This window comes from Macaca mulatta, chromosome 20, assembly GCF_049350105.2.
Source record: "Macaca mulatta isolate MMU2019108-1 chromosome 20, T2T-MMU8v2.0, whole genome shotgun sequence".
Lineage (NCBI taxonomy): Eukaryota > Metazoa > Chordata > Mammalia > Primates > Cercopithecidae > Macaca > Macaca mulatta.
Genome location: NC_133425.1, coordinates 10,091,168 through 10,118,660, shown reverse-complemented (window position 1 = coordinate 10,118,660; position 27,493 = coordinate 10,091,168). Strand labels below are relative to the sequence as shown.

General features: G+C 50.4%; 2 protein-coding genes across 3 annotated transcripts in view; one reads left to right on the top strand and one right to left on the bottom strand.

Annotated features, from left to right (window-relative positions):
- USP7 (ubiquitin specific peptidase 7) overlaps positions 1-12,283 on the top strand; it is a 73,607-nt gene extending 61,324 nt beyond the window's left edge. For both annotated transcript variants that reach the window (XM_015125591.3, XM_002802389.4), the window contains 17 exons: positions 557-687; positions 1,640-1,774; positions 2,608-2,709; positions 2,903-3,008; positions 3,840-3,932; positions 4,017-4,084; positions 4,460-4,560; positions 5,292-5,445; positions 5,864-5,931; positions 6,407-6,515; positions 6,609-6,686; positions 7,955-8,055; positions 9,300-9,399; positions 9,890-10,009; positions 10,185-10,256; positions 10,421-10,511; positions 10,958-12,283. In XM_015125591.3, the coding sequence (XP_014981077.1) occupies positions 557-687; positions 1,640-1,774; positions 2,608-2,709; positions 2,903-3,008; positions 3,840-3,932; positions 4,017-4,084; positions 4,460-4,560; positions 5,292-5,445; positions 5,864-5,931; positions 6,407-6,515; positions 6,609-6,686; positions 7,955-8,055; positions 9,300-9,399; positions 9,890-10,009; positions 10,185-10,256; positions 10,421-10,511; positions 10,958-11,064 (1,736 nt within the window). In that variant the 3' untranslated portion in view covers positions 11,065-12,283. The remainder of the gene's footprint in view (positions 1-556; positions 688-1,639; positions 1,775-2,607; positions 2,710-2,902; positions 3,009-3,839; positions 3,933-4,016; positions 4,085-4,459; positions 4,561-5,291; positions 5,446-5,863; positions 5,932-6,406; positions 6,516-6,608; positions 6,687-7,954; positions 8,056-9,299; positions 9,400-9,889; positions 10,010-10,184; positions 10,257-10,420; positions 10,512-10,957) is intronic.
- Positions 12,284-19,320: 7,037 nt separating this feature from the next.
- On the bottom strand, positions 19,321-20,729 carry LITAFD (LITAF domain containing). The gene is made up of 2 exons (XM_015125590.3): positions 20,620-20,729; positions 19,321-19,855 (listed from the first exon to the last, which is right to left on the bottom strand). The coding sequence occupies exons 1-2, from the start codon at positions 20,727-20,729 to the stop codon at positions 19,747-19,749; spliced, it is 219 nt and encodes a 72-aa protein (XP_014981076.3). The 3' UTR covers positions 19,321-19,746.
- Positions 20,730-27,493: the final 6,764 nt, after the last annotated feature.

The following is a 27,493-nucleotide window of genomic DNA, read 5'->3' as shown; positions in this document are numbered from 1 at the left end:
TACTGTGGTGGACTTGACATTTGTACCATGAATTCACAGTATCCTTTTTTGTCCAGACATGTTTTATGCTTATTCCACTATATTTACAACAGCCCAGAAACAAGCAGGGTTGGGCTTGTGCAGACTCATGGTACCAAGTAATTTCACGTTAATAGATTATTTTATTTTATTTTGAGACGAAGTCTCACTCTGTCGCCCAGGCTGGAGTGCAGTGGCGCAATCTCGGCTCACTGCAAGCTCCACCTCCTGGATTCACGCCATTCTCCTGCCTCATCCTCCTGAGTAGCTGGAACTACAGGGCCCGTCACCATGCCCGGCTAATTTTTTGTATTTTTTTTTTTAGTAGAGATGGGGTTTCACCATGTTAGCCAGGATGGTCTTGATCTCCTGACCTCGTGATCCGCCTGCCTTGGCCTCCCAAAGTGCTGGGATTACAGGAATGAGCCACCAAGCCTGGCCTAATAGATTATCTTATTAATGATGACCTAGAATCAGGAGCTTCTAAGGAGGCGAAAGTCCATCTGCAGAGGTCAAAGAGGATGCCTTTGTCCTGCAGGTGAAGTTTTACAGGCGGTCACCGACCATGATATTCCTCAGCAGTTGGTGGAGCGATTACAAGAAGAGAAAAGGATCGAGGCTCAGAAGCGGAAGGAACGACAGGAAGCCCATCTCTATATGCAAGTGCAGGTCAGCCCCCACCGTTCTGGGACTCCTGGGTCACCATGAAGCAGGGCACCCATCTCTGTACGCACGTGCAGGTCAGCCCCCGCCCCTCTAGGACCATTGGGTCACCCACCGCACCGCAGGGCAACTGCCCAGAGAGAAGCTGCTCCACGTGCTCTCCTGAGCTTGGTCTCAGTCCCAGAGTAGTTCCTGATACACAAACCAGGACTGTTGTGCCCTGAGCTGCTCTGGGCAGCTGCCTGAGCATTTGTAACACCTGGCCCTGTTGGTGGCAGGCAGGGCTGGTTCAGGAGTAAAGACTTGGGTGTCAGAAGTCAGGTCACCAGGCAGAGTAGTGATCAAGTGCACGTCAGGGTGTGTGTTGATTCAGAAAGTACTGTAGGGGTTGGAGAAGGGAGGAGGTCATCTCACAGTTGGCTATGTAGCTAGGTCCAATTTATAGGTGAGTTAAGTTATTGCAGTGAAACACAGCCTCCTTTTCTTTTTTCTTTTCTTTTTTTTTTTTGAGACGGAGTTTCACTCTTGTTGCCCAGGCTGGAATGCAGTGGCATGATCTCTGCTCACCTCAACCTCTGCCTCAGTCTACCGAGTAGCTGGGATTACAGGCATGTGCCACTACACCCAGCTAATTTTGTATTTTTGGTAGAGACAGGGTTTCTCCATGTAGGTCAGGCTGGTCTTGGAACTCCTGACCTCAGGTGATCCACCTGCCTCACCCTCCCAGAGTGCTGGGATTACAGGCGTGAGCCACCGTGCCCAGCCCACAGCCTCCTATTTCTAAATAAATAGGTTTACATTTTGGTCATTTTATGCTGTTTTTCTTCATTGGTCTTCTGAAGAAGTTTCTTTGGAACAAAAAATGAGTTTTCAGCATTTTAATGTTTAAATATGTTCAGTGTGGACTCATTTTTTGTCAGTTGTCAAGTCTTTTCTGTGTTTTCATACAAATTTTCAGATAGTCGCAGAGGACCAGTTTTGTGGCCACCAAGGAAATGACATGTACGATGAAGAAAAAGTGAAATACACTGTGTTCAAAGTGTTGAAGAACTCCTCGCTTGCCGAGTTTGTTCAGAGCCTCTCTCAGACCATGGTGCGTGCCGGTCTTATGGATGTCCCCACCCTGGTTCCCAAGGTCCACCTTCCTTCCCTGTCACTAGAAAAGACTAACTGCCTTTGGGGGTGGGTGCTGGGTCCAGCTACTGTCTGACAGTGAGGGGTGTGACCCAGGAATGTTTCCTACCTGAGAAAGTGCAAGAAAACCACTGACCCCCTGACTGCAGCTCTGGGGTACCCACAGGATTTCGCAGACATGTTTCCACCGCTTTTCCTCGTTCTCCACTCCACTCCCTGCACCCCCATCCCCTCTTTATTTTTGTAAAATGGGCATTCGATCCTGAAGGATAAGTCACAGTTGTCCAAATCAACCGGGAAAGAATTAGAATTCTTTTTCTTACAATCGCAGTCTTTTTTCTTTCTTTTTTTTTTCCGAGACAGAGTTTCACTCTTGTTACCCAGTGGCGCGATCTCAGCTCACTGCAACTCCGCCTTTTGGTTTCAAGCAATTATCCTGCCTCAGCCTCCCGAGTAGCTGGGATTACAGGTGCCCGCCACCACGCCTAGCTAATTTTTATATTTTTAGTGGAGATGGGATTTCACCATCTTGGCCAGGCTGGTCTTGAGCTCCCGACCTCGTGATCCACCCGTCTCAGCCTCCCAAAGTGCTGGGATTACAGGCGTGAACCACAGCACCTGGCCTACAATCACAATCTTAACATTAACATTTTGACTATATATGTATGTATATGTGTATATATGTATATGTATATGTGTATATATGTATATGTATATACATATGTGTGTGTAATACAGAGGACTAAAATATGAGTGTGTTTTTATCTTAATCTATTCTTAATATTTTTTCAGGGATTTCCACAAGATCAAATTCGATTGTGGCCCATGCAAGCAAGGAGTAATGGAACAAAACGGCCAGCAATGTTAGATAATGAAGCCGACGGCAATAAAACAGTAAATATTGTTAATAGCGTATCTGGTTTGGAACCATACAGGAGGTGTTAGTCCTCTGCACTTAGTGCAGCTTGTTTCCCTTTTGGTCCACTTAACTAGAATTGGACGTTTTCTTCAGTACTTGACTGTAGTTTTTCGCTCTGTCACCTAAGCCATTAGACTCTTCTAAAATCAGCGTCTCTTTTGGAAATAGATGATTGAGCTCAGTGATAATGAAAACCCTTGGACAATATTCCTGGAAACAGTTGATCCCGAGCTGGCTGCTAGTGGAGCGACCTTACCCAAGTTTGATAAAGATCGTAAGTGCCCACGAGACGCCTGCCTGCACTTAGAGCAGTAGCGTTGGATTCCTGGATTGTTGTTCTAAACACACAGGGTTAAGCCTTCTTCCCTTGCAGAAAGATCTGTTGATCAATTCCACAAATGCTCACTTGACTTCCTGATGAAGTCAAATAAGACTGACTTGGCTGCAAGTTTCCTGTGAGGCCTGGAGACAGTAGCAGCCATGTGGGGCCGTCCTGTTCTGTCTTCAGTCTCAGCTGCTGTGCTGTGCTAATCGCGTTGGTCACATCCTAAAGAGCAGGGTTGCAAACGTCTGTCAGGGGCCAGATAGGCAATATCTCAGGCGTTTCAGGCCTTTCTGTCTGTACTAAGGCGGCCACAAAGAATATGTAAATGAACGGGCTGGCTGTCTTCCAGTACAACTTTATCGACAAAACAGGTGGATCGGAATTTGCTGACCCTTGCTATAAAATGACACTTTTATTGCTGTGAGTGGTCACTTCTGGCAAAGACACAAGACCATGCGCAATCTTCCCGTGGCAACGCTCTTCCAGCCAGTCAGTGCCAGGTCTCAGAACTAGGAATTCTAAGTTTGCTGCACTCAATACCGTCTTGACTGTCTAAATGTAGTGGGTTTCCATGGGTCTGATGTTCGGAAACTCTGCGGTCATAGCCTCAGCTTCGTGACTAAGCCACATCTGAAGTAACTTTTAGGTACCTTAAGCTGTCATTTCACTTGTCACTGAGCTATTCAGCTTACTGGTTTTTTTGTTTTTGTTTTTTTTTTGTTTTTTAAGCATTGTACTGAGTGTTTGGATCTTAACAAAACTTGTTTATTAACCTTGTAGATGATGTAATGTTATTTTTGAAGATGTATGATCCCAAAACGCGGAGCTTGAATTACTGTGGGCATATCTACACACCAATATCCTGTAAAATACGTAAGTCCTTTGTGCACTTACCTTCGGAGTAGAGTTTGCTCAGTACATTACAGCTACACATTTACAATATCTTCTTTCTCCTAGGTGACTTGCTCCCAGTTATGTGTGACAGAGCAGGATTTATTCAAGATACTAGCCTTATCCTCTATGAGGTTTGGATGGTTTATTTTTCCATAATTAGTATATTCTTAGTAGTTTGTGGAGGATTTTGTTTGTTCTTTTTACCCCGAATTTGTTACTCTGTTAGGTCTACCAACTAACTCAGGGCCTCAGATGATCTTGAGAATGACATATTTAGATTTGTGATTTGTTTTTTTTTTTTTAATTTATTTTTTATTTTTTATTTTTTTAGAATCAGTTTTACATATTTGTGGATTTATTTATTTAGCTTTTTCCGTTAACATTTTAACTTAAAACGTGAATAGAATTGGGTGTACAGAAAATACTTAAGTACATGGAAGACTCTCTGGCCATATTAAACATTAGACAAACTTTGCAATGTAACAATTTTATATCTTTCACTGTAGGAAGTTAAACCGAATTTAACAGAGAGAATTCAGGACTATGACGTGTCTCTTGATAAAGCCCTTGATGAACTAATGGATGGTGACATCATAGTATTTCAGAAGTATGTACTTTGTGAAGGATTGTATCACTTTCTACTAATTTCAGGATTTTTTTAAGTTGTAGAACCAAGAAACATAAGTACCTAGATCCTGAGCCACGTTTTTGTTTTTGTTTTTTTAATGTAGCTCTGTTGACAGTCTTTCTCTGGGTTTTGAAATTAGGTGTGGTGAACATTTTCATTTCATAAAGCTCTTCTCAATTCCTTAAAATGTCTCAAGTGCACGTGGCAACTGTTAGCAGGGTGGGAACAATTGCTTCCTTCCCCTAAGATTTATGAAATCAAAACTCCTTAGAATGTACCTACTTGGGTAATTCATTTCAGTTTGTCTTCATGTAAACCAACCAGTCTTTGGTCTTAGACACTCAGTGTCTGAAAGCGGCTCGATGGCACATGAAAGCCCTGATTTGCTGACTCACGGTCAGTGACTGGGCTCCACCACCTGTCAGGTCTGTGGGCAAGACACTGCGTCCAAGTCTGCTCCTGTAGAGGAGGCGCAGGTGCTGTTACCTAAGGGGGTTTTGTTTTGTAGTGGGATGAGAATGTAAAGCCACCACGTTGTGCCTGGCTCAGTGCATGCCCTTGCATACTTGTCTCGCTTACAAAGGGGAACCTGAATTTATCTTGCAAGAGAGCCTGTTGGTGTCACTGTTGTGTAAAAGATGATGCCATTTTTACCAGCTACCCCCTGCCATGGTCTTTGATTCAGACTGCAAACTTTCTCCCCCCACCAGGGATGACCCTGAAAATGATAACAGTGAATTACCCACCGCAAAGGAATATTTCCGAGATCTCTACCACCGCGTTGATGTCATTTTCTGTGATAAAACAATCCCTAATGATCCTGGATTTGTGGTTACGTTATCAAATAGAATGAATTATTTTCAGGTATTTAATAAATGCTCCTTTCCTCTTCAGATCCCACACCAGAAAGACAAATTTCTTTCTTAAAATGCTTGTCGAAGAAGCTATCTCATGGTTTTGGTTCAGGAGGGGCTATGCCTGAGGAAATCTCCCACTGAAGTGGATTCAGGCTGATACTGCCATGGGAGCTAGAATAATTGCCATCAGAAAAGAACCTGTAGACCTCACCATTAAAAGTGAAAACTTTTCAAAGTTATCTTCATCAGATATGCTATTCCCATGGTGATACATTAAGGAATAATATAGTTTATTCCTGTTTAATAAATTCCTACGGAATTTAAATTCAGGCTGCTCATGGCACGTTTTACGTAATTAATCATGAAGTTTATGACCAGGTTTCAATTTTTTCCCCAAAATATGAACCTTCCTTTCTGTGTCTCAGGTTGCAAAGACAGTTGCACAGAGGCTCAACACAGATCCAATGTTGCTCCAGTTTTTCAAGTCACAAGGGTAAGTCATATGCACGGACACTTGCTAGGTGTTGACTGCATGCTTTCCACAGTTCATTGAAACATCTTGGAACTAATAATTAGCTCGCCATTTCACCCGACATGCCATTTCTTGCTTAGTTTCAGAATTGTCACCACTCACATCTTGACCACATTACTCTGAGATGTTAAAATAATTGACAGCCTCATCCAAAGCCAGACTGACTTTAGATACATCCTCAGTGCATCTCTCATGTGTCCAGCTGGTCAGTCCTGCCAGGCTGCTGGGTCTTTTGTCACTATGGCAGAGAGCATTCAAGTGTGACAGCGAGTGGGACTTAGTTCTCGGGAAACAGGAGTATTAAGTTAAACCCCATGCTAGGTCCAAATTTCAAGTCCAGATGTAAGGCCAGTGGTTTGCTTTTATGCTCACTCACAGATATTTGTTTGTAGGCAAATAAACAAGTCATTTATTTATATGCTGTTTTCTTGTGTAGTTATAGGGATGGCCCAGGTAATCCTCTTAGACATAATTATGAAGGTACTTTAAGAGATCTTCTACAATTCTTCAAGCCTAGACAACCTAAGAAACTTTACTATCAGCAGGTATGAGTCCAAATTAATGTAACTATGGGTAATAAAGAGAAGGCTTGGGTTTTTGGTGACGGTATCTGACGTGAATCTTTCTTTTCTTAATAGCTTAAGATGAAAATCACAGACTTTGAGAACAGGCGAAGTTTTAAATGTATATGGTTAAACAGCCAATTTAGGGAAGAGGTGAGTTTTTTTAATACTATAAATTTTAATTTTTATTGGAATTTGCTTATTGTTTCTACCTGTCCCCAGACGTTGAAAACTAAGACACCAAAGAAAAGCACTCTAAACAACAGCACATGAAAGGGGCTGGGGGCGACCTGGGCCAGTCTTTCCTGCCTCCTGGCAAGACCTCCTGAGGCCTTTGGGTACATCACACGTTAAGCTAAGGAACGATTTGTTCGGAAGCCAGCCCTTCCCTTCCAGGTCCCACTGTGATGCTTATGCATTGCCACTTGGCTGAGGGGGAGGATCCTTCTCCAGCTATTCCTGCCACGGCCTGGTCTCAGGGAGTCCAGCAGGCCTGTGAATGGAGTGGGCCTTGACTCCGCTGTGTGCTTACTCCCCAAGCTGCTAGTGTAGACAGCTCCAGTGTCACATGCTTACTCCAAACAGAAGACACACCCAGCCACATTTTAGGTGGTTCTTTTTTGAGACAGGGTCTCGCTCTGTCGCCCAGGCTGGAGTGCAGTGGCACCATCTCAGCCCATGACAGCCTAGACCTCCTGGGCTCAAGTGATCCTCCCACCTCAGCCCCCAAGTAGCTAGGATTACAGGTGTATGTCACCACGCCCAGCTCATTCATACGTGTGTGTGTGTGTATATATATATATATATTTTTTTTTTTTTTTTTTAGAGACAGGGTCTCACTGTATTGTACAGACTGGTCTTGAGCTCCTGGGCTTAATTAAGCATCCTTCTGCCTAGGCCTCCCAGAGTGTTGGCATTACAGGCATTAGGTGGTTCTTCAAAAAAGTCTGTGTACCTATTTGGATGCCAGATCTCTCACCCTTTCTAGCTCTACAAATATAGAGGGAAAATTCGAGACATAAATAGCCTCACCTTTGTAGAACTGAGCTCCCTGAAGGCCCACAGTCTGCCTCTGGTCTTGTATCTGGACCAGCATTCCTTTCTCATTGTGCTGAGAATTGGGAAGGCCCTGGGTGACCCTTCAGGATCATTTCCTGAGAAGGTGTTCTGTAAATGACAGGCTTTTTGCATCAAGGCCACTTTTGTTAACCTCCTGTCAGTATTTGGTTGGTTCTAGGTTAGGGCCAGTGTTCTCACTGAGAGTGAATTCACAGATGAGGGAGTTGGGGTGGGAATGAGAGCAAGAACATGGGGGCCAGCTGGGGACAGTTGAGAACAATGATGCAACTTCCTCCTCTCTTCCTTTGTGGTAGCAGACTTTGCTTTCTTGAAAGCACTTATTTTATCTTTTCATTACTTAGGAAATAACACTATATCCAGACAAGCATGGGTGTGTCCGGGACCTGTTAGAAGAATGTAAAAAGGCCGTGGAGCTTGGGGAGAAAGCATCAGGGAAACTTAGGCAAGTATTTCTTGAGCCCAAATGTGGACGGTTAGTTAGGGGTGGCAGTAACGCTGACCTCTGCAGCCGCATCGGTGGAAATCACCCAGCCAGAATCCATGCGCATCATTCCCAGACTCAGTGGGGTGTGCCTCAGGTTGCAAAGACAGTTGCACAGAAACTCAACACAGACCCAGTGTTGCTCCAGTTTTTCAAGTCTCAAGGGTAACCATCAAGGCGGTGTGGTGCAGAGGGTTATGCATGTTTCACAATTAAGCCATGTTTGTCCTTCTTCGCCTTGCATCTTCTGATAACATTAGCTGTAGTCAAAAGGCGTGATTCCCATAGAAAAGCCAAACAGAGGAACCGTATGATTTCATTGGAATGACGAACTGAAACTGGAAAGGGTGACTGTTGATTTTGTATTTGACAGATTGAATCACTTCTGATCCATCTAGCCAGCATTTGGGCTGTAGAAAGAAGCCCCTGAATTGATTGTTTATTTCAGAGAGAGGGGAATGATTCTCGCTACATTGACCTGTAGTCACTTGGAGGACAAATGGCCTTTGGGGGCATTTGGTTCCCAAATTTTCTTTAGTTTTAATAAAACAGTTATTAAACAGTGAGACGCTAATCTTTTACCTAATAATAAGAGTAAGTGAGGAAAATGCCTCAATCAACTGAATGTGAATTCCTTGTGAGAAAGGTTTACACAAGTTTCGGAGGCCCAGTCTGTACATCTCTGCCCAAATGTGGCCACTTTCCCTGTATCCAGCAAAGCCCTTTAATCTCATGCTTCGAGGGGACCCCCTCTGCTTGCCTTGCCCCCAGTCTCTGTTTCTGATATTTCAGATCCTCTTAAAAAAAAAAAAAAGACTGGGCGAGGTGGCTCACACTTGTAATCCCAGCACTTTGGGAGGCCGAGGTGAGCGGACCACGAGGTCAGGAGTTTGAGACCAGCCTGCCCAACATAGTGAAACCCTGTCTCTACTAAAAATACAAAAATCAGCTGGGTGTGGTGGCACACACCTATAGTCCTAGCTACTCGGGAGGCTGAGGTGGGAGAATCGCTTGAACCTAGGAGGCGGAGGTTGCAGTAAGCTGAGACCACGCTGTTGCATTCCAGGCTGGGCGACAGAGTAAGACTGTCTCAAAAAAAAAAAAAAAAAGCATATCATGGTAACTTTATTTCTTTCTAGAAAACCATTTTATTTTTATGTGAGTATACATCATTTTGCCCCACTTTTTTTTTCTTCTCTGTTCAGGCTGCTAGAAATTGTAAGCTACAAAATCATCGGTGTCCATCAAGAAGATGAACTATTAGAATGTTTATCTCCTGCAACAAGTCGGACGTTTCGAATAGAGGTATCTGTCCCCGACACCATTGGCACCAAAGAGTATTCATGAGCCCCATCTGCTGCATGTTTAAATATCACAGCAAAGTGTGCAAGTAGCTTGGACTGTGTTTATATACCAGTAATTGAGGTATATGATTCCATGGGTGGACCTGCAGTGTTTTTGCAGAGAGATTAGTCCTCAGTTTGTGTTACTAACCCAATCCAGACAGAAACTGTGGATCACTTGGATTTAGAGCTGTTGACATTTCCACAGGGACTGGAATAATAACAGTATTTGGCGTCTTAAAATTCAGTTTTTTGGGGGAGGAGGAAGAAACTTGGATATCTTCTGGCTTAGGCTTCCATGAGCGCCCATCATTCTGGCTGGATCCAGGTGTGGCATTTTTAGCAAAAACAGGCTCTACCCTCCAGGCTAGAGTAGTGTGAGAATTGAGATATGGACACTTTGACCGCATCACTTGCACTTACAGAACTGTGTCTGTCGTCCATGTCCCCAGGAAATCCCTTTGGACCAGGTGGACATAGATAAAGAGAATGAGATGCTTGTCACAGTGGCGCATTTCCACAAAGAGGTCTTCGGAACGTTCGGAATCCCGTTTTTGCTGAGGATACACCAGGTATGATATTGTGGTTGGCCAAGTGGCTCGCATCAAAACCTGGAGCCTTTGAGTGGCTGCTGTTGCTGAATCTGCGCTCCTGTTGGGGCTGGGCATCGGTTTTGGCGGCTGCCACGTGACGTGGCCCGGGGGTGCCGGCAGTGACCGTGTGAGCACGTGTCCTTTGCCATTCCAGGGCGAGCATTTTCGAGAAGTGATGAAGCGAATCCAGAGCCTGCTGGACATCCAGGAGAAGGAGTTTGAGAAGGTGTGCAGCTGGGGCCTCCTGGGGGCTTGACGGGCCACAGGCTCAAGCCTTGCCTAGCATAGCGGCCTAGGCTTTTTTTTTTTTTTTTTTTTTTTTTTTGCCAGAGATGTGAGTTTTACTGATATACAGAAATAATGGAGGAGTTTTAATTTTTTTTCTTTTAGTTTAAATTTGCAATTGTAATGATGGGCCGACACCAGTACATAAATGAAGACGAGTATGAAGTAAATTTGAAAGACTTTGAGCCACAGCCCGGTAAGGGTTCTCCCCTCGGGGGCTGGTGTGGGTTTCAGACTAAGAAGCAAGTGGTCTGGGGCTGGGAGGGGCAGCCCCAGGGGCAAGTGCCAGCTCTTCTCTCTCCACTGGGTGACCTGTGGAGCCAGGAGCAATATCATTCCATAACCTATGAGTTCTTAACAGATCCTTACATCCTTTGTCACCTGTGAGTTCTTCAAGGAGAGAAGCTTGGACGTGTGTTCAGGGTGATTGAAACTGAGGGTTGGTTGTGAGGACAGTGGCTCTGAGGTGCAGTCAGGGTGTGGGTCTCCTTAGCTCCAGGTGGGCGTGCAGTTCAGGTCCTGGCTTCCCCGCAAACTTACCCCTTGGGGAGCCACGGGGATGCATGCCTCACTGGCCACCACCCCGCTGAGGGGTTCCAGGGCTGCTCTGTGGCCTCACTTGCTTTTCTTCGTCCCCACCAGGTAATATGTCTCATCCTCGGCCTTGGCTAGGGCTCGACCACTTCAACAAAGCCCCAAAGAGGAGTCGCTACACTTACCTTGAAAAGGCCATTAAAATCCATAACTGATTTCCAAGCTGGTGTGTTCAAGGCGAGGACGGTGTGTGGGTGGCCCCTTAACAGCCTAGAACTTTGGTGCACGTGCCCTCTAGCCGAAGTCTTCAGCAAGAGGATTCGCTGCTGGTGTTAATTTTATTTTATTGAGGCTGTTCAGTTTGGCTTCTCTGTATCTATTGACTGCCCTTTTTGAGCAAAATGAAGGTGTTTTTATAAAGCTTGGATGCCAATGAGAGTTATTTTATGGTAACCACAGTGCAAGGCAACTGTCAGCGCAATGGGGGAGAAGAGGTTAGCGGATCATGGGTCCCTGGCTCAAGGTCTCTGGGCTGTCCCTAGTGGGCATGAGTGGCTCGGCTGCCTCCCTGGGGTCCCGTGCACCAGCCCTGCAGCTAGAAAGTCTTGTGTTTAGGCTCGTCCGACCTATTTCCTTCAGATATACTTTCAATGACCTTTTGTGCATCTGTAAAGGCAAAACAGAGAAACTCACAACCTAATAAATAGCGCTCTTCCCTTCATTGTGTGCATTGTCGGCCCTTCCTCGGGTTCTCCTCCTCCAGCTGCCTGGGGGCTTTTTAATAAACTCGTCTCACCTCGTCAGCCACTACTGTCTGCAGCCCCTTTGCAAAGTGGATGCACTGAACACAGTCCGGACAGACATCGTGGGGGTCTTTTTTATTAAATCAAGAACATTGTTAAATTCAATTAAGGTTTACTCTGCTGCCTCGGCAGACTTATGATCTCAACAGTTCATACGAGCAGGTGAAAGAATTACACATAGAATTTCGTTAAAGTGGAACAGACAACAACAAAGCCTTTTAGCAAGAGGGCATGCTCACTAGTGGTTAGTACGCTGTTGACTTTGTAAAAAAGTTAAAAAGGAAAAAAAAAGGAAAAATGAAATTGTATATTTAATGAATGAACATGTACAATTTGCCACTGGGAGGAGGTTCCTTTTTGTTGGGTGAGTCTGCAAGTGAATTTCACTGATGTTGATATTCATTGTGTGTAGTTTTATTTCAGTCGCAGCCCCGTTTCCTTTTCTTTTGGAGCTAATGCCAGCTGCGTGTCTAGTTTTGAGTGCAGTAAAATAGAATCAGCAAATCACTCTTATTTTTCATCCTTTTCCGGTATTTTTTGGGTTGTTTCTGTGGGAGCAGTGTACACCAACTCTTCCTGTATATTGCCTTTTTGCTGGAAAATGTATGTTGAATAAAATTTTCTATAAAAATTATAATTCAGTGAGTGACGTGGAAGTGGAGGAAGATTTCTACTCTCCCTGGAAACAGGCCTGGGAAACCTTGGCATTTGTAACAAGGTTTCACTGAAATGTACGTTTCCTTCTAATTCGGTTTTGCGGGGGCAGGGTCTCTTGTTTTCATTTCTTTCTTCCCTTTTTTTTTTTTTTTTTTTTTTTGCCTCTAACTAGTCACATTTGCTCTTAAGAAATAAAAGGTTTTCCAGGAGGGAGCTGTGTACAAATGAGGTGACTGGAGATGTGACCTGACGTGTCACGAGGCCCCTTGGGGCGGCAGGCGCTGTCGTGGACGTGGTCCTCGCACTGTCCCATCGGCCTTGCCTTCCAGCTCTGTGGCACGGTTTCCTGGTCTCTGGGCCAGTGTGTACCTTGGAGTGACTTCCTTTCTCAACTTCCACTGCAGTGTGTGTGCCTTCTGCTCTGAGAGCTGCCTTGTGACCTGTGTGATAGAAAGCAGGGAGTGAGGGCCCCCGGGGACCTGGCCCTTCCCTCCCTCCTTCCTTCCCTAGAAAGAGGAGTTAGAGCAGGGGTGCGAGAGCCGTTCGCTGTGAGTTTGTCTTTGAACGAACATTAAGGTGTCTTGTTTTTGTTCTGGGCTCGGGGTTGGCTGTAGTCTTAGGTAACTCAAAGTTCCTACTCTCCCTTGAGATATTAAATGACTCTTTTTCCAAAAAACATGTTGTAATGTTTCCGTCGTGTGCCGTGTTCCCTTTTCCACGCACTCCCTGTTAACAGTGTCAGGAGTTTGAGTTTGTTAAGCTGGTTTTGGGGAGACAAGTTGAAATTTTAAAGAAAGAAAAATGAACTCCCCTTCCCCGGCCTCACTATAACCCTGGGACTATTGTGTCTTCTCCCTCTATGGGGTGTGGATGCCATCTGTTGACAGCGTTCTGAGTCCTCACAGCGGAGGGCCTGAAAAACCACTGTGTGACAGCAGGGGCCTGTGGTCACAGTGGCCCTTTCCGCGCCCTCGCACACAGGAGCAGCGAGCTGAAGCAGTCTCGTTTCAAAATGAGAAGAGCAGCCAGGCCCAGTGGCTCACGCTGTGAGCAAAGCCCAAGGGTGACACAATGGCGCCCTGCAGAGTCCCCTGCAACATGGGTGCCGTGATAGTGGCGAGAAGCCACGTGTAGACACCATCGCTTCCTGATGGAGGCCCTAACCCAGCTTCTCTTTCACAAGACAGCAAGGACATTTGGCTTCATACATGACATTGTTCATTTGTTGTGAGGCAAATGTTTATGGTGCCAGGGATGGAGATTGTGAGTAGTTTTAAAGTCTCAACTCTGAAACCACCTTCACAGTTACAGCAAATGCGATAAAACCTATAGCACCTGGGCCGGATGCGGTGGCTCACACCTGTGATCCCAGCACTTCGGGAGGCTGAGGCGAGTGGATCACTTGAGGTCAGGATCAAGTGGATCACTGGCCAGTGTGGTGAAACCGTTTCTACTAAAAACACAAAAATTAGCCAGTCATGGTGGCACATATCTGCAGTCCCAGCTACTGGGGAGGCTGAGGCCAGAGAATCACCTGAACCCAGGAGGCGGAAGTTGCAGTGAGCCGAGATCACACCACTGCATTCCAGCCTGGGCGACAGAGTGAGGGAGACTCCATCTCAAAGCCGTAGCACCTGAAGGTTCCTTGAATTACTAAGGCGATATGTGTAAGTAAGACATCTCTCTTGTCATTTGGGCTTATGTTAGGGTCAGGGTTGGTAAACTTTCTGTAAAAGGTCAGAGAGTAGGTTTGTGTGATGGTCTCTGTTGGGACCCTCAGCTTTGCCAACGTGGCATGAACGCAGCCACAGACAACACTTGAGTGGTGAGGCTCTCCCCACAGGGCTTCGTTTTTTAAAAACCCGCTTTGTAGGTGTACCAGCCCTGGATTACAGGGAAGTGATCCTGCGTTCATGGCTTGATATAAGGGCCTCTTGGGCCAAGAGAGCTTCAGATTAGATAGCTGAGTCACTGCCTCCTAGTGGTATGTAGATAGGTCCCCTGGGGGAGTAGAGGAGTCAAGTTGACAACCAGACCTTGCCAACCCCATTGGACTACATCCCTAAGGCTTTTGTGTGAGTAGTGGGCAGTGTTTCCGGCCAGTCTTGCTACCACCCTATTCTCACCCAGTTCTGTTCATCAGAACTTTGTCTTAGTGGAGCTGCTGGTCACCTGTGGCTATAAAGCACTTGGAATGTGGCTTAAGTGGCAGAGGGGTTGAATTTTAATGGTATTCTAATTTGCACATGTGGCTGATGTCTTCCAGGCTGGATAGGCAGTTCTGACAAAACATCCCCCACCTTGGGAGTTACAGGGACTAACTCGACGGCTTTTGAGTGCTACCTGAAGCACAGGCATTGGAGTGGTCGTTCTTTATGGCCTACTCCCTCAAGGAATCCTTTGGGACATTGGTTTTCTGGGTGAGAACAGTTAAGGACAGAGTCCCCTATCCCTGCATTTTGCTGTTGGGGGAGATGGGTACCTGTGCATCTTCTGCTGACTTGCTTTCCACAGCCTTTAACTGAGTGAGGCTTGGGAGCTGGAGACCATGAATGATCTGTGAGCAAAACTGTGCAGGTTCCAAAGGGAGGGCCCCCCCCCACATCAGCTCCAAGGGGTCACTGACCCCCTACAGGCTGCCAGCTGTCAATGGCTGGATCTGGGGGTGGGCCTGGGGGTTCACAGCATGGTGCCTGCACAGCGCGTGGGCAGCTTGGGAGAGGGAAAATGTTACGGATTCAGACCACCCATGAAGTCCAATTTGTGTAGTAAGACTGGCACCGCCTGTCCTTCCCCACCAGTAGTCAGTGCCACTCAGCCCTTTGAAACTCATTGCTGCAGAGCTGGTTTTGCAGTGTGGAGGCAGAGAAGGGTGGTTAAGGCCAGCCCCTCCCTGGTGGTGAGAGTTAGTCCAGAAGCTGCTCAAGGTTCCCAGCATGGCCTTGATGGCCCCTCCATGCTCTTTACCCCATAGGACATGGCTCAAGGCCAGGTCCACCAGGCACATCTTTCTGCCCTGGCTGAGCTGAGAACTGCAGTAGGGAAGTGGTATGGGTGGCCTTGTGAGGAAGGCCACCAGCCGCCAGCGAGCTCTGCCCACGAGCTGGCATCAGTGCCACACCTGCCCATTGGGCTCCTGTGAGAAGGTGGGGTGGGGGCTGTTCTGATTCTTGCCTCCGGTTAATTAGGAGGGACAGTAGCAAGAAACCCCTTTGTGATAACCATTGTGCACGGTGAGCCAGCCCTGAGGTCAGCAGTGAGGCGTCTGGTGGCCCGAAGTAGGACAGAACCTTGAGGTGTGGGGCCTTGGGCCTTGGGCCTTGCCCAGTGTGGAGCAGGCATTCAGACCCCCACTGGCCGCCCGCCTCACCTCCCTGTTTTCCAGGTAGCCCTGGCTCAGCCCTCTGTGCATAAGTTGGGGGCTGTCCCCAGTTTCAAATGAGAGTTCAGCAACTTGCCAAGCTCGTCTGCCAGTGGTGGGCTGCCCTCTGACAAGCCCCAAAGCTGGGGAAGAGGCCTGCCCTGGGCATGGAGGACCACATCAACGGTCAGGGAAAGGGATGCAGGAGAAGGAAGCCCCAGCCCTGCCCTAGCCTGGCCCTGCAACAAGGTCTTGGCATAGGAGAACCAAGGCTTCCCTAGGACAAGGCCTCAGACACAGGAACACTGAGAGACTTAGAACGGCGGCTCAGGTCCTGTTGTTTAAGGCAGTGACTGCAGACATCCCGAGGCTTGGGTCTGGGGGTATTCCAGGGGGCTGGGCCAAGGGGCAGATGAAGTCCAGCCCCACTTGGCAGCCTCTCAAGACCCCAGTTCCTCTGCACCTACACCTTCAGACAACAGAACCCGAGAAACCTTGACTTCTTTTTTTTTTTAATGTGTATTTTTGTCTTGTTTTTTTTGAGATAGGGTCTCACCCCATCGCCAAGGCTGGAGTGCAATAGTGCAGTCGTGGCTCATTGCAACTTTGACCTCTTGGGCTCAAGCGATCTTCCTGCCTTGGCCTCCCAAGTGTCTGGGACCACAGGTGTTACCACCATGCCTGGCTAATTTTTTAATTTTTTGTAGAGACAAGGTCTCCCTAGGTTGCCCAGGCTGGTCTCAAACTCCTGGGCTCAAGTGATCTCGCCTTGACCTCCCAAAATGCTGAGATGACAGGGGTGAGCCACCTCGCCAAGCTGAAAATCCTGGATTTTCGACGCAAATTCTCCTATTTCTAAGAGTTGGCAAGTGACGTTTTCCTAACGGGACAGTCTGCATCCAGAGCGCCTGGGGACTGATCCGCAGAGTCACAGCAGAAGCTTTCAGCCATGCCAAGGACCTGGCCACCTCTGAAGGCACAATGGTGACTGACTCAGGCCAATGAAAGCTCTCCTGTGACTGAGGAGGACCTGGCACCCCCAGCCAGTCCACACTGAGTGAGCAGAGCCTGGCCATGGTCGGACACTGTCCCTGGACTGCAGGCGCTCATGTCTCTGGAGCCATCTGGGAACCCGAGTCAAAGCCAGCAGGCTGCATGGAATCAGAATGAGGGGCTCCAGCTGAACTCTGCAGATGGCGGAGGGTTCAGGCTGCAGGTGGGCCTTGCCAGCAAGACCGAGCAGCCCCCGACTGTCGCCTGCCATAGCCCGGCTGTTCTGCAGAGCCAGCGAGTCTCTCTGCATGGTGGAGGCCCGGTGGCTGGGCCCTCGTCCTAGGTGAGACCCTCGCGCCTCACCTTGAGATACAGCCTGGATGGATGACCACTCACCTTGTCCACCAGGGGCTTTTCTGTCTCCCTGTGTTGACGTGGTGCCCCTGTGTCCTCATTTATTACAAATGAGAGGTTACTTCCTTTGTCTTCAGGGACGTACTGGGGTTCCCAGGTACTAGCTGCCTCGTTTGTGTCAAATACTTCACCATCCAACCCTAAAAATCTTGCTGAGTCTCTGAAGTGGAAATGGAGGCTCTGGGATCTGCAGCTAGTGTGGACTGGGAAGTTGTTCTCCGATGTACCCAGGCCTTTGGGTGGTGGCAGAGGCATAGGCATTGGGGAATTTTACTCCAGGGAAACCTGTCCCAGAACTTGCCCTTCCCCGGGGCTGGTGTGACCTGAGGACCTGTCAGCTCCATCACGCCAGGCTTTGACCAAGATGGCTGTTGCCTGCCCTATGGCTTCCAGGAACCTCTGCCTGCTGAAGACCATATGATGGAAGACAGGTAATGCTCCCTTCTGTCCCTCCAGGCCTTTGGCCACAGACACGCACACACGCATACCCTTCCAGACCCTCAGGCACACACACACACCCCTCCTCCAGGCCTTCAGCCACACACTCGCCTACGCACATGTGCTCACCCACCCTTTCTTCCAGGCCATCAGCCACACACACACATGCACCCCTCGCCTCTGTGCCTTCCTCCCTGATGCTGGACCCTGAGTTGGACAGACCTACATCTCCAGCGCTGATCTAGTTACTCACCTCAGCCTCAGCTTCCGCATCTGTAGGGTGGGGCAATAATGGGTCGATACCCCATCAGTGTGAGCCTTACAGCTCCCCCAGCTGCAGTTTAGTGAAGACAGCTCCACATGCCCCCAGCTCCCGATTCTTCCTCTTCCCCCTAATTCTTCCCTTACTTTTCTCCCCTGTGAAATTCATCTTATTTGAAAACATGACGAGTAGAACAGTATTTTTACTTTACAAAATTTATTAACTTTTTGAGACCCTGTCACCCAGGCTGTGGTACAGTGGCATGGTTAGGGCTCACTGCAGCCTCGACCTTCCAGGCTCAAGCAGTCCTCCCACCTCAGCCCCCCAGGTAGCTGGGACTACAGGCACGCATCACCATGCCCTGCTAATTCCCCCCAGCCCCGCATTTCAGTGGAAACGAGGTCTTGCTGTGTTGCCCAGGCTGGCCTAGAAGTCCTGGGCTCAAGCAGTCCTTCCACCTTGGCCTCCCAAAGTGCTGGGATTACAGGCATGGGCCACCGCGCCCAGCCTGTTCTGCAAAATTTAAGTCCTTTAGTGGTGATACTGGATTTCCCTCTACCCCATCGTCCCCCTCCTGACGTTGTTTGCAGGCAGACCCTGAAAGGGGTCCTATTCGTCAGCTTATTTGGGGCCTGTTAACGTCCACCTTCCTCCACAGCAGCTCTGCCATGCTGTAAGGCTGCAGCTGTAAGGGAGTCTTAAGGGTTAAACCTCTTAGTGGGAGACCAGACTGATCTGGGCAGACCTGCCCCATCCTAGCTTCTATAACCCGCCTGTCCCAACCAGGCCCTTGGGTACAGAGGTGAGCCAAGACCTCACAAACCGCCTGGGGAAAGTGATACACCAGAGAGCGGGTGACCAGACTGTGACAGGGCAGGGGCTGATTGGAGGGCTGGGCGCTGCTGGGAGCAGCCTGGGGAGGTCGGGTGGCTGGTGAGGGAGCAGTACTCTGTCCTATCTGGCTGGGGTGGGCAGGGGAGCTGGAGCCAGCTCACAGATGGCCTCAAGGGGCCCCAGGGGAAGCATGTGGACTTGGACTGAGAGAGGCACATTGTTGGCAGGTGTCTGGCATAGTCCAAGCCGGAGTTCCGGATCCTCACCCACAAGAATCACCGGCTCAGTGCTGGCCACTGGCTGCTGGAGAAGAGCAGGAGCGGGCGAGACTCTCGACAGGGAGACCTGGGGCTGCTGCCTCCTTCAAGGAGAGGATAAAGGGGAGGGAAGAAATCACTGCAGGGCAAGAAGGATGGGACTGAAGGGCTGCCCTGGAGGGGCACCGCCACCCACTCGTCCCAGCCACCAGGTTCAGGAGAAGAGGGAGGAGGGAGTTAGTGTGAGACCTGTTCGCTCTGCAGGGCCCCAAGCATCTTAGGGAGAAGGTTGTGGGTGGGATGCAGGAGCCAAGGCTAGACCCTGAGGAGCACTGGCCGAGTGACAAACCCACCAGGAGGGGCTGGAGAGCCGCTGCAGCCCAGGAGATGGGGTCTTTGAGGGAAGGGAGGGAGAGTGCCAAGGGCTACAGAGAACCCAGTTAGGAGCGAAGGAGCGAGTGCCCATTGGATGTTGCACTTAGCAAAGGAGCCGCTGGTCAACCAGGCAGGGGCAGGGCCCAGAGTGAGCCCGGATGTGGGTTGATGTGGGTTGAGGTGCACGTAGTGGATGAGATGTGGTATCAGGGAGAACAGGTCTCCCCTCCTGGCTGGACTTACAGGGAGATAGTTTTCCCTAAGAGGTAGAGGCTTGAGCTGATGGGAGGGAGCCCAGAAGGAAAGATGGGGCTGAGCTAGGGACTGTGGCTCTAAGGAGTCAAAAGAGAATGGAGGTGGACAGGACGGTGCGGCCCCCACACACTCAACACAGGCTCCCGGAGCAGAGGCGGCTGCCCAATCTCCTGGGCTGACAGAAGAGTAGGAGGCAAGGACATAGGGGTGTGCCCAGGTGGCGCCCCTGGCATTTATTTCTTAGGAGCTCACAGGTGGCGGTAGTAGAAGAGCTCGCGCTGGCACACGGGACACGAGTGCTTCACGTCCATTAGGCTCCTTATGCAGAACGGGAGGAAGCAGCAGCCTAGGACGCACCTGCAGTCCCAGAGTGGAGGCTGGGCGTGAGTGGAGCCACCTCTCAGGCTGCACACTGGACGCACCTGGGGCCCAGGCAGAGTCTGGGAGGGGCCTCGGCGTGTGTGTGTGTGTGTGTGTGTGTGTGTGTGTGTATTTGTGTGTGCGTGAGACAGTCTCACTCTAGCCCAGACTGAAGTGCAGTGGCGCGATCTTGGCTCACTGTAACCTCCGCCTCCCGGGTTCAAGCGATTTGCCTGCCTCACCCTCCTGAGTAGATGGGACTACAGGCACGCGCCACCATGCCCGGCTAATTTTTATATTTTTAATAGAGAGACAGCGTTTCAGCACATTGGTCAGGCTGGTCTATAACTCCTGACCTCAAGTGACCCCGCCCACCTTGGCCTCCCAAAGTGCTGGGATTACAGGCGTAAGCCACCACGCCTGGCCCCTCTCTGTGTTTTAACTCAGCTGAGAGGTAAGAGCCATCCTGAACCCACGTGTTCTTGGCTGCTGGTGACAGCAGCAGCTGTCTTGGGTGCCCTGGGCTGGCTGCTTTGCCAGCATCACTCACCCCTCCGCTCCCGGGACGCTGTTCTCATGGGAGGTCCCTGGGTCACAGGGCTGCTGCCTCCTCTCAAGGAGATAATGGCCCACCCAACTGGCCTCCCCGAGGCTTGGTCCTGCTGTTTTACCCGAAGGCTCCCCCTCCCCTGCAGGGACCCGCCCGGACCCACCCATGCCAATGCTCAGCCCTCTGCAGCGGCCGAGGGGTGGCCACTCACCCGAACAAGAAGAGGGTGATACACAGCAGCCAGGTGAGGGCGCCCGGGACAAAGGAGGTCACCGTGATGATGCGGTTTCCACAGTAGGGACACACGACCTGCACTGGCATGGACGTCCCCACCACAGGCATGCCGGCATACAGCTCTGGCAGTGGGGAGCAGGAAGCAGGTGGGACCCGCCCAGGTCAGGCCCCTGTGGCTTCTCACCTCCCACGGGCTGTCGGTGCTCACCTGAGATGGGGAGAAGCTAGGATCTGGACCCTGATATGTGGGGGTGTGGTGTGGCTCCCCCACCCCGGTCTGAAGGAAACAAGTGTTTATAGCTGGAAGTGGGGTCTCCAGTGGGCTCTAAGGGCCCTTTTCTTTTTTTTTTTTTTTTTTTTTTTTTGAGACAGAGTCTCACTCTATCATCCAGGCTTGGAGTGCAGTGGTGCGATCTCGGCTCACTGCAACCTCCGCTTCCCGGGTTCAAGCGATTCTCCTGCCCCAACCTCCTGAGTGGCTGGGACTATAGGCACGCACCATCACGCCCAGCTACTTTTTGTATTTTGGGTATAGACGGGAGTTTCGCCATGTTGGCCAGGCTGGTCTTGAATTCCTGACCTCATGCAATCCACCGGCTTTGGCCTCCCAAAGTTCTGGGATTACAGACCTGAGCCACCACGCCCGGCCTAAAGGGCACTTTTCAATGGTGATGTCATCTTCACTGTGCCCTCCAGGAATGTATCTAACCCAGCAGTTCTGAATCTGGAGACTGTCCGAGAATTCCCTGGAAAATCCCAAAGCTCAGGCCCCACCTGGGGGGCTCTGCCTTCCCCTCCTGTGGCCTCAGGGCTGGTGTGTTTGCAGAGTACAGAACAGGAGTCCACTCCATAAAAACGTCCTGAGCACCTACTGTATACAGGCTCCATCCACCCGTGATTTCCCTCTGGAGAGAGATGCTTCAGTGGCCATTGGCAACACAGCCAGCATGGGAGCAGAGGCAGCTGGCCAGCTGTGGGGTCCCACAGCTACAGAGTCAGGGGAGGAGAGCTTTCCAGAGGAGGTGCTGTTTGGGTAGAGTCTTGGCCAGTGGTCAGGAAAGGGAACATTCTGGGCAGCTCCGAGCATGAGACAGAAAGGGAGGAGGGAAGGCCGGCAGGGGCACTCACCTACAGGAACAACTTGGGGGCCTTCAAAGTACATCCGGGGAGGAGGACCATAGGGAGGAGGGGGGTCAGCAGGATGAGGATCTTTAGGAGAGAGGAAGAAAAGCACCCTCAGATCGGTGGGCTCACTATATGCCAGGGACTTAACTAAAAACTTAGGCCGGATGCAGTGGCTCACGCCTGTAATCCCAACACTTTGGGAGACCAAGGCAGGCAGATCAACTGAGATCAAGGAGTTCGAGACCAGCCTGGCCAACATGGTGAAACCCCATCTCTACTACAAATACAAAAATTAGCCGGGCACAGTGGCGCACGCCTGTAATGCCAGCTACTCGGGAGGCTGAGGCAGGAGAATCACTTGAACCCGGAAGGCAGAGGTTGCAGTGAGCTGAGATGGCGCCACTGCACTCCAGCCTGGGCGATACAACCAGACTCCATCTCAAAAAACAAAGAAACAAAAATAAACTCAGCCTGAGGCAGGTACCCATTTTACACAATAGAAAACAGGCCATTAGCTGGGCATGGTGGTGCATGCCTATATTCCCAGCTACTTGGGAAGCTGAGATGGGAGGATGGCTTGAGCCTAGGAGTTTGAGGCTGCAGTGAGCCGTGATTGTACTGCTGCACTCCAGCCTGGGTGACAGAATGAGACCCTGTCTCTAACAAAAAAGAAAGCCAGCAAGCCGAGGCCTAGAAGAATGAATAAAATTGTCCATGGTTGCATGGTTAGAGGTAGAAGAACTGGGATTTGAACCCCGGCATTTCTTTTCTTTTCTTTTGAGACGGAGACTTCCTGTCACCTAGGTTAGAGTGCAGTGGTGCAGTCTTGGCTCACTGCAGCCTCCAAGTCCCAGGTTCAAGTGATTCTCCTGCCTCAGCCTCCCGAGTAGCTGGGATTACAGGCACATGCCACCACACCAGGCTAATTTTTGTATTTTTAGTAGAGATGGGGTTTCACCATGTTGGCCAGGCTGGTCTCGAACTCTTGACCTCAGGTAATCCACCCACCTTGGCCTCCCAAAGTGTTGGGATTACAAGTGTGAGCCATCGTGCCCAGCCACACCCAGATATTTCTGACTCCAGTTGTGCCCTCATGTCTTAAGATGTAAGATCTTCCTGGAGGTAGCACCAGAAAGTTCAGGATGTGGAGATAGTGCAGGGCCTCATGATCTTTTAAAAAATGTATTAAGCATTTATTACGTGCTGCATCCTGTACTAGGTGCTACACCCGCCACTGCATTTACTCTTGCCAAAACACCACTGAGGTGAATATGTGGTATTATAGAATTTTGCAGGTGTGGAGACTAGGCTCAGACAGGGTAGGTAACTTGCCTGAGGTCACCCAGGAAATAAGCATCAGAGCCAAGGATGGAACTTAAATGTGTCTAACTCCAGAGCCTGCACTGCAAACCCTATCCCCTTGCCTGTGATCAGGAGGACTCCAAACACGGCTACGTTCCATCTACTCCTTCAAAGGAGGACTTTTTGGGTCTCAGCGAACCACAAGGAACCTCTCAGTGTGTGGACACCCCAGCTCCATCCCCTCGCTTGCCAGTAGCCACTGCTTGGCCAGTCCTGGGGCCTCCAGAAGGGTCCCTGCAGACCCTGGAGGCAGGCTTCTGGCTGTTTGGACAAGGAATTCTGGGATCTCGGATATCCAGGGTGTGTGATCCAGGAGTGGGGAAGATGGGAGCCTGATCAATTAACACTGTGTGGGCGATGGGTTTCCATTGAGAACCACATGGGTGCTTTGCACAGGGACCTGGGCTTTGTCTGGTCACCCAATTCCTGCTGCCCTTCCCAGGACTGGGGGCACTCAAAGAGCAGGAACCACCCCCAGCTCTGCCCACAGCTACTTCACACCACAGTCTGGGCCCTGTGGGACAGAAAGTGGTTTCATGCCCGTCCCGTGCCCCAGCGGCCCTACCTGGGGCTGTTCTGCATGCCCATTTTACAGATGAAGAAACTGAAGGTCGGCCGGGTGCGGTGGCTCACGCCTGTAATCCCAGCACTTTGGGAGGCTTAGATGGGTAGATCACTTGAGGTCAGGAGTTCGAGACCAGCCTGGCCAATATCGTGAAACCCCCATCTCTACTAAAAATACCAAAATTAGCCGGGTATGGTGGCAGGCGCCTGTAATCCCTGCTACTCCAGAGGATGAAGCAGGAGAATCGCTTGAACCCAGGAGGCGGAGGTCGCTGTGAGTCGAGATTGCGTCACTACCTCCAGCCTGGGCGACAGGGAGAGTCTGTCTCAAAAAACAAAACAAAACAAGAAACTGAAGGTCAAAAACTAAGGACCTGGCCTGCAGCTACCGGCTGAAGAGTCATTCTGATCTCAGGCCCAGTGAGCAACTGCCCTGCTGCCCAGCCCTACATCAACCCTCTTTTTTTTTCTTTTTTTTTGGGACAGCGTCTCACTCTGTTGCCTAGGCTGCAGTGCAGTAGTGCTCTCATGTATCACTGCAGCCTCTACCTCCCAGGCTCAAGCCATCCTCCTACCTCGGCCTCCTGAGTAGCTGGGACTACAGGAGTGCGCCACCACCCGTGGCTAATTGTTTAAAATGTTTTGTACAGATGGGGTCTCCCTATGTTGCCCATGCTGGACTGGAACTCTGGGCTCAAGCCATCCTTCTGCGTCAGACTCCCAAAGTGCTGGGATTATAGGTGTCAGCCACATGCCCGGCCAACCGTCGTCTTCATCCTCTCGACCACTGCACATGGTCTACACTGTTCTCCAGGTGAGAAAGAAAACAAGTTCCGAAAGATTTGGTAACTTTCCCAATTCCACGCCAGGCAGCCCCAGGGCCAGGACGGCTCTGCCTCCTGCTGCCTCCACACTCAGCCTGGGTTGTCTCTGGCCATGGGCAGGAGTGTCATACCTGATGTGGGGGAGTCATTAGTCTCATTCGGCAACTTGCTTGTATTTTTTGTTGTTGTTGTTGTTGTTGAGACGGAGTCTCGCTCTGTCGCCCAGGCTGGAGTGCAGTGGCTGGATCTCAGCTCATTGCAAGCTCCGCCTCCCGGGTTCACGCCGTTCTCCTGCCTCAGTCTCCCGAGTAGCTGGGACTACAGGCACCCGCGACCTCGCCCGGCTAGTTTTTTGTATTTTTTAGTAGAGACGGGGTTTCACCGTGTTAGCCAGGATGGTCTCGATCTCCTGACCTCGTGATCTGCCCGTCTCGGCCTCCCAAAGTGCTGGGATTACAGGCTTGAGCCACCGCGCCCAGCCCCTTATAACACTTTTAAGAGAGAGTACAGCACATTGAAGGCCCCACTGCTCGACCGTCTCTACTGGGTTCCGTGGCCCCCGGATTGGTGGGGACAGTAGGATTTTGGGGAAGGGTGGTGAGGACTGAGGGCAGCCCCCAGCTCAGCACAGGGACCCTCGTCTCCTCTCTGCTTCCTGCGGGCTCCAGAGTAGACTTCTTCCCAGTCCCTGCCAGCCCTGACCCCTGCATGAGGGGCGCCCTCACCCTGGCGATGATTCCATCCGGGTGCTCTGGAGGACCTCTGTCCCAGCAACAGTGGCTGGGCAGCACCACGTTCTGAGCTCTGAGTGCTCATGCGCTTATTTCCAGGAATTCTCATGACGAGGCCCGGTTGCCAGGAGGTGTGAGGAGCTGGGGCCACACCCGGCCGCCTCTTGCTGGGCCTGGCTCCAGTGGAACAGCCATTGTGATGTGTGCCTTCACTGTGTCCTCGTCCTCACTTCCTGCAGGAGGAAGGCCGGGGCGTCCCACAGGTGCGGCTTGAACCGCCTTTGGAGATGGCCCTGCTCCACGTTTCCACAGCCCCACACTGTGGGTGGGTGGGAAATTTCTGACAGCTGGGTGGGGAAACTGATCAACGGACTGAAATGTAGTCCTGTTAGAGCCCGGCCATTCTGTTTGAAGGAATTTATCCTGAGGGAGCTCACCAGATGTATGTGAAGATCTAATTGTAGCGTGTTCATGTCCTCTTAGGAACATGGCTGGGCACGGTGGCTCACGCCTGTATTCCCAGCACTTTGGGAGGCCAAGGCAGGCAGATCACTTGAACTCAGGAGTTCGAGACCAGCCTGGCCAACATGGTGAAACCCCGTCTCTACTAAAACTACAAAAATTAGCCGGGCGTGGTGGCACACACCTGTAGTCCCAACCACTCGGGAGGCTGAGGCAGGAGAATTGCTTGAACCCAGGAGGAGGAGGCTGCAGTGAGCCGAGATCGTGCCACTGTACTCCAGTCTAAGCTACAGGGTGAGACTCCGTCTCAAAAAAAAAAAAAAAAAACTTAAAAGGGAATAGCTTTGGCCGGGCGCGGTGGCTCACGCCTGTAATCCCAGCACTTTGGGAGGCCGAGGCGGGCAGATCACAAGGTCAGGAGATCGAGACCACGGTGAAACCCCGTCTCTACTAAAAATACAAAAAATTAGCCGGGCGCGGTTGTGGGCGCCTGTAGTCCCAGCTACTCGGGAGGCTGAGGCAGGAGAATGGCGTGAACCCGGGAGGCGGAGCTTGCAGTGAGCCGAGATCGCGCCACTGCACTCCAGCCTGGGCGACAGAGCGAGACTCCGTCTCAAAAAAAAAAAAAAAGGGAATAGCTTTTAAAAAGGTATCTAGTGAATCAATAATTCAGGCTGTTCTCATGTCTGGCAAAATTCTGGACATGGGCTAGTGAAAGACTGAGCAACACGGCCTTGCCCTGTCGATGGGCTCCTGTCTGAGTCCAGCAAACTTCGCCTCCACCCACCTCCTCCTCCGACCCCTTCCTCATTCCGTGGACTTCACAGACCCCCTGCTCTCTGGTGTGGAGGCAGCCTTTACCAGCATCTTGAGTGAATCTGTTTCCTAGTCCCCAGGATCCTTTCACCCTACCCTGCTGCCCTTGGCCACATCCGGCCAGCTGCCTTGAGATCTCAGCTTAGCATCCCTGTCCAGGAGCCCATCTTCTTTGGTCCTTACACATCTTCCGGCTCTATCCTTGGTGCTCCTTTGGCTCTGACCTTGGCCTCTCAGCACACGCCCACCCCTCTCCCTGTATGTGCTGGAGTCTGAGGTTTGACGATTATCTCCCTGTGGAGCCGTGGGGGCCAGGACCTTGCCTGCATGGCTTCCTGCTGTGTCCCCAGATCGTATGTATGAAGGAACAAATGAATGAGATGCATCTGCCAGTTATCATGGCCCACCCACTGGGCCTGAAATGCCTGGACTGGACGTCACAGCCCAGGGCTTCTTTTTTTTTTTTTTTTTTTTGAGACAGAGTCTTGCTCTGTTGCCCAGGCTGGAGTATGGTGGCACAATCACAGCTCACTGAAGCCTCAACCTCCCTGGATTCAAGCAATTCTTATGCCTCAGCCACCTGAGTAGCTGCGACTCTATGCATGCACCACCACGCCCAGCTAATTTTTGTAGTGTTTGTAGAGACATGGCTTTACCTTGTTGGCCAGGCTGGCCTCGAACTCCTGGCCTCATGTGATCCACCCGCCTCGGCTTCCCAAAGTGCTGGGATTACAGGCGTGAGCCACTGCTCCAGGCCTGGGCTTCTTGTAGAGACTTGAGGTTACATATTTTGGGAAGGGTTGGGGACTGCCTCCTTCCCTGGGGATTTTGAAGCGATGGTCCCCCTAACACAGGTTGGAACCCCAGGCGTGATGTCTGAAGTGGGGAAGCCTTGAGGTGAATGGGTGAGGGAGCTGATGGAGGGATGCTCTCCGGCTCTGCCCTTCCCGGCCATCGCCACCAGGGG

Bases quoted from the DNA above. Each gene is read 5' to 3' on its own strand.
- LITAFD (XM_015125590.3), bottom strand. From the start codon at position 20,729: ATGCCAGTGCAGGTCGTGTGTCCCTACTGTGGAAACCGCATCATCACG. The intron at 19,856-20,619 runs GTGAGTGGCCAC...CTGGGACTGCAG, and splicing joins ATCACCCTCTTCTTGTTCGG to GTGCGTCCTAGGCTGCTGCT.